The 6,436-nt window shown below is 40.0% G+C and overlaps 1 protein-coding gene across 1 annotated transcript in view; it reads left to right on the forward strand.

Moving 5' to 3' along the window:
- Nucleotides 1–1,669: 1,669 nt before the first annotated feature.
- Slc9c2 (solute carrier family 9, member C2 (putative)) overlaps nucleotides 1,670–6,436 on the forward strand; it is a 54,656-nt gene continuing 49,889 nt past the window's right edge. Inside the window, exons 1-2 of the mRNA XM_013015524.1 lie at nucleotides 1,670–1,772; nucleotides 4,827–4,927. Coding sequence (XP_012870978.1) covers nucleotides 1,670–1,772; nucleotides 4,827–4,927 — 204 coding nt within the window. The remainder of the gene's footprint in view (nucleotides 1,773–4,826; nucleotides 4,928–6,436) is intronic.

The following is a 6,436-nucleotide window of genomic DNA, read 5'->3' on the forward strand; positions in this document are numbered from 1 at the left end:
CAAGAGCCAATGATTGGAGAGAGGAGCAAAATAAGAATGAGAAACATTAGAAGGGAAGACAAAGAAACTGGAAAAAGTTGAAAGAAAATGAAGCAGAAAAGAGAGAGAGCTACATTGAAGAAGGTTATAACTGAATTGAATTGGGTTGGCAAAAGGAAAAGAGTATACATGTTCAAAAAATACATAAAAAGATGAGCTGTCTAAATGGCGAATAGCACTGACCACTTCCTCTGATTATGCCAGTCAAGAGGAATCAGTTACAACTGTTTTGCTTATGGTCAACAGCTTGAGCACTAAAGAAATGCAAGCTTCCTTGGAAGTAGAAAATAGCCTCTTCAGGATTGGTGGTGAGGATAGTGTGTGTAGCCAATCAGAATATAGCAGGTTGGGAAGAAACCAATGGGAAGAAGGAGTGGGAATGGATTTTGCCTGGTGATATCAGTTGGCAGTACCATCCCTGGCAAACAGACTGGGGCTGATCCTGTTCCTAGAGATTTTCAAAGCCGTCATCTTGACTTCAGCTCTGAACCAGCTTAGTCTGGGATGATCATGTCTCTGGTTTTTGGCAGTTTGAAGAAAAACTTGATTTAAAGGTCATTAAGGTGGGGACAGAATGGTTTGACAAAGGACTCCTAACGGCTATTCGAGGGTCAGGTGAAGTGATTTGAAGATGTGGTGCTTTTCTGGCCCACCCCCTGATTTATAGCATAATTATTCTGACCAGTAACTACACAAAGATAAAATATAAATATTATTTAAAAATATTTAGGGTTGGTTAAATACTTTTTCTTTAGGACCTTCTAGGAGTTACTAAGATAGAAGGGCTGCGATGAAAAAAATCAAACAGCAGGAGTCTCTTTCAGGACCTGTACACACATTTCTGCAGCTATGTCCCAGACTAGAACACAGCTGAGGCTGAGGGTCAAGGCCCACCCTATTATTGAGATGCCTGAAACTTTGAAAAAGAGGCTCGAATTTAATCCAAGTCCTCATACGATGAGAACTCAGCCTCAGTATTTTATTTTGTTTTTAGATGATCCAACCCCATCTTCATGTCCAACTTTGGCCTGGTTTGCCATGTGCCATTTTCAGTTTTAAGGAGAGGAAGGAGTACTGGTATTAGAATAGTGAAATGGAATTCTAGCATGGTCTGTGCCCCTCCATTTACCCTTGCTCCTTCCTCACCAAGATTTGGGTTCATCAAGCATTATGAACAGCCTATCTTGTGTCACATATGATGTGCACAGCCTTATTGAAGGTCAGTTTTTAGCTATGGCCTTTGGGAAACTTCTTGTTTACTTGGGGTGGGGGGCTGGGGAAGCAAACGTTTTCACGTCATGACAGTAGTAAGTGCAATAATCTGTAATAACCTTTTATGTATGCAGCAGCCTTGAGAAGAAATGCTAACAATGCTCTTAGGGTCCCTCTATAATATCCTTGAACACGAGTTAGATCCATCAGTGTAAGTGTGTGCTTTGGGCAGTCTGAGTGTGATACCCTCTCAGGTAGAGACCGTGTGGGTGAACAGGGCCCTGAAGGGCCTCAGGTTTCTCTTTGTATATTATAACAGGTTAGTCTGTGGTAGAGAAAGTATCAGCACATGTGAGTTCATCCACCGAGGCTTGGAGAAATAATGACAAAGACCAAGATCAATTCTTCCTTCTGGATAATGGAAGACAGCAAACCCGATTTACTCTGCGGAAGGTCAGCTGATTACTATGTGATAGAGGAGCACTTTGCAATGCTTGTATGTGCCACTGTTGTCCTGGGAGGTAGGTAATGATCCCTAAAACTCATCTCTTCTTTACCCTTTGAGCTTTTTAAAAATCAGATTATGGTAAAGTGATTCTAACTACATCCAAAGAAAATGGGACTTCAAGATGTGAGTAAATTCTGTCAGTTTCGCTTCATTCAATTTCAAACTATTTTTTGCTAGTACTGTGGTTTGAACTCAGAGTCTTGTACTTGCTAGGCAGGTCCTCTACCACCTAGCCATGGCCCAACCTTCTTAGAACAACTTTAAGTAGCACCTAAATGTGTTCCTTCATTAGGTAACATGAGTAAATTACCTTAGGTGAGTAATTATTAATGTAAGATAATCTATATAGACAGTAAGTTTGATTCATTTCTCACCATCAGATCCATTCACTGGTACAGTGGTGGGGTTGGTACTTAAGGAAGGTGAGACAGGCCTTGACCTCATGGCACCCTCTCCTGAGGGGGACAGGCAAACAAGTAACTCTGGTGCATTGCGCCAAGTATACACATGGAGGTAATGCTGTGATTCTCTGGTAATAAGGCCCACCCTGACAAAAATATCTGAGAACTTGAGAGGTGATTGTAGCAACCACACAAAGGCAGCCAAGACATAAAATTTACAGCCTGCACAGTCAGTGTCCTTAGCTTTTACCATTTGTTGTGGCTTTGGGTGTGATTATTTCTCTAGAGAAGATGACAGCCCACCTTCACTGCCTCTCTCCAGAAGGAAATTTGGAAAGACTTCACAAATAAGGGCCACTCAACCTTTGATTAAGAACTCAACAGGTGTAGAAAATGGTATTTACACGGATAAAGTAGCAGACAGTGACACCGGCACTGAATTCTACGATTCAGCCCTAGTGATTAGGGAAACATGTGTAGACTTCTGCCAAGGAGAATTTGTAAGGAAGAAGCAATGTCAGCTGCTCGTAAATCCTTTCTGGGATGTGGAGGAGGCGCTTCAAAAAACTAAAGTTAGCCTAGGAACCAGTGGCTTACTGTAAGCCTAGCTACTGAGAAGGCTGAGATCTGAAGATCATGGTTCAAAGCCAATTGGGCAAGAAAGCCTGTGGGACAGTTATCTCCTAACCACCAAAAAGCCAGAAGTGAAGCTGTGGCTGAAATGGCAGAGCTCTAGCTTTGCACAGAAAAACACAGGCATAGTACCCAAGCCCTGGGTTTAAGCCCTAGGACTGGCACATACAAAAAAGATATACATATATACAGATCCCTATATGAACATATATATACATATACATGTATATGAATATATGTACATATACACATATGTACACACTATATGTATTATATGCATACAGTATTATGTGCATAATATATTTGTATATTATATCCATAGTTATGTATACATAGAACTTGATTGTAACTATGCAATTAGAGGGAAATGGGAGAAGAGAGAGAATGGTGGAGGGTAAATAATACTAAAATACATCGCATATATATATATATATATATATATATATGAACAATCTCCTTTCTGGAATTAAGATGTGAAGGAACAAAATAAGGAAGTTGATATGAATAAAGAACATCTTCAATTTTATATCTTGTATCCAGCTGAAATTGCTTTCTCTGGAAGTCTTCAAAATACTCTGTAATGACTTCAGTCCATTTTGGTAAGGACAAAATGAACCAGCAGTAAAAAAGTATAGCAGACATAGCATGAATAACATTTATTTATCTGGCTTTATACATACAAGAAGTATTCAATAAATGCCTGCTAACTTGGCTTGACCAGTAGCTGCGAAGCAGGATGTACAGAATCTGTTAGAGCAATAGCAATCTTCTCCCATGCATGAGCAGATTAGACTCAGTATAGTCTACATATAAATAATCTTGGACAGAGCAGGCCTGCAAGGCCAGAAAATGCAGATAGGGAATATCAGGTGCTGTTTGTTGCTTATCTGCTAAGACAGTTTTGCTTATGGTTAGAATTAGTTAGAAGTATTTTTGGCTGGGTGCATTGGCCTCACCCCTTAAACCCAGCCCTTGAGAAGCTGAAGAAGGGGGATTGCAAATGAAGGCCTGAGCTACAATGTGAGACCCTGTCTCAAAAATAAAAGAAGCATTTCTGCCTTTTACGTCCTCATGCTGTCTTACCGCATGGGAGTAATTACTCACGTAAGATAAACTACGTAGATATTAAGTTTGATTTATTTCACACCATCAGATCCATTGGTAAGATACCCACTCAATGATCCTAATGTGTCTGTGCATGGTCAGACAGGAGGCCTCGGTGGAAATCTCGTATTTTTCCAAGCTCATCTGGGACAGATGCCTCATGTAACTCTTAAAAAAATAATTTCACTGACGTTATTATTCGTTTATTATTGTTAATTTTAATAACATTGTTAGTTTATTATTAAAATTATTATAACAGAAATAAAAATTATTTTTGTTTATTATTTATTATTGATAACATATGACCAGATATTACCAGCTATCTTGTACAGAGTGGGTAGCATTTCATAATCATCGTGACTTTTAACAGTATTTATAGTAACCACCAGCTGCTATGATAACCTAACTCAAACGTTTAAACTTAGAGAGTGAATGTTAAATTGTGTTGAAGCTATAAACTTAAAAATCTCCATATGGTTCATTTTTTTATTTTATTTTGTACCAATATTGAGGTGTGAACTCAAAGCCTTGTGCTCTTTCTTGCTTAGCTTTTTCACTCAAGATAGCTCTCTACCGCTTGAGCCATGCCTTCACTTCTGGCTTTTTTTTCCCCTGGTTAATTAGAGATAAGAGTCTCTAGGATTTTTCTGCCCAGGCTGGTTTTCAACTGGAATTCTCAGCTCTCAGCCTCTTGATTGGCTAGGATTACAGGTGTGCACCACTAGCACCTGGCTTATAAGGTTTATGTTAAAGTTGAGATATAACATTTGTACCTACTATTCAAATCAAGTACTGTGTAGTGATCAATTGGGGGGTAATTAGCATTTTATTAGCTTACGTTTGTTATATGGAAAGGGGATTTCATTGTTACATTTCCACACATATTTTAAGCTATGAATTGTGCTTCAGTGACTTTTTTTTTCTTTAAGGATTTGTAAAGATGGTTTTAAGGAATTCTGACGTCTTGGTCTTGGCAATTCTTTCCATGACAGGATTTGTGCTAGGACAGCTGGCCTACCATTTCGTTGAGGTATCGTATGCTTGACGCTAGAGAATACATCTGAGGACCCAAACTACCAAATCCACCCCATGTCTTCCGGGATGTGCAGAATATTCTATTGTTGTAGGGGTTACTGAGATCAAGCCTAGGGCTTAGCGTGCCAGGCATGCATTCGCCTACCCATCCCCCTCTGTGGGATAGTTTTTTCTTAAACATGTGCTTACATGATTTCATCTGGCATTCAAACTTTTGCATAGGAAAGTCCATAATAAAGGAGATGTAAAATCAAGAAAGCTTAGGGAAACGCAGTGATTTGACAGTGAGGTGAATTCATTTGCACCATTGGGTTTTTTGGGTTTTCGGTCGTCTCCCGTCCCCATAGGATCCTCAAGGTCCTTCCTCACCACTGTCCTTAGCACCTGGGGAGACCCAGGGGGCCTGGCAGCAGAGGTTTCATTGATGAGACACGTCCACCCTTTCTGATCAGAGGAACTGTAAAATACCCATCATATAGCAGAGACGCAGTTTCATTCATGTAAACCTTCATTAAGGTATCTCGGTACCCATTTCCCATTTCAACTGGATAGTAATAGGGTCATTAACAATTGCTTCCACTCATTGTTTGATTTTTACTTTTTGAAATGTGATCATTCTTAGCCAGGCGCCGGTGGCTCATGCCTTTAATCCTAGCTACTCAGGAGGCTGAGATCTGAGGATCACGGTTCAAAGCCAGCCTGGGCAGGAAAGTCTATGAGACTCTTATCTCCAATAAACCACTAGAAAACCAGAAGTGGCGCTGTGACTCAAGCAGTAGAGAGTGCTTGCCTTGAGCTGAAGAGCTGAGGGACAGCGCCCAGGCCCAGAGTTCAAGCCCCACGACCAACGCCCCCCCCTCCCCAAAAAAGTGGTAATTCTTGAACGTATCTAGGGTTGTGAAGACTTTCTGGTTTCAGAAATACTACCTCTCTTGAGTGTCTGTGAATGTTTACTGAGTGCTTTATACTTGTTAATTTATTAGCTCATTAACTCCTGAGTTCCTTCACTTATATTTATTTATTTATTTGTGTGTGTGTGTGTGTGTGTGTGTGTGTGTGAGTACTGGAGCTTCAATTTGGGGTCTGGGTGCTGTTTCTAAGCTCTTTTTTTTTAAAATTTTGCTCAAAGCTTGAGCTACTGTGTCACTTCTGGCTTTTTGCTGCCTAATTGAGGATAAGAATCGCAGAGTTTCTGCTTGGGCTGGTTTCAAATAAAATCCTTAGATCTTAGCCTCCTGAGTAGCTGGGATTACAAGTGTGAACCACTGGCCTACTGTGAATTTATTCACTTTTGCAGCTGTTAAATGGAAATAGTACTGCATTACCATCTCATAGTTGAGGAAACTGAGGCACAGTTGAGGATTTTTTTTTTGTGGTACTGGGGATTAAACTTATGGCCCTGAGCTTGTTATACACGGACTTTACCACTTGAGCCACTCTCAAAGTCCTTTTAGCTTTTTATTTCTTTTTCTTTTCTTTTCTTTCTTTCTTTTTTTTTTTTTTT

Source organism: Dipodomys ordii, unplaced genomic scaffold (genome assembly GCF_000151885.1).
Source record: "Dipodomys ordii isolate 6190 unplaced genomic scaffold, Dord_2.0 Scaffold27, whole genome shotgun sequence".
NCBI classification, from domain to species: Eukaryota; Metazoa; Chordata; class Mammalia; order Rodentia; family Heteromyidae; genus Dipodomys; species Dipodomys ordii.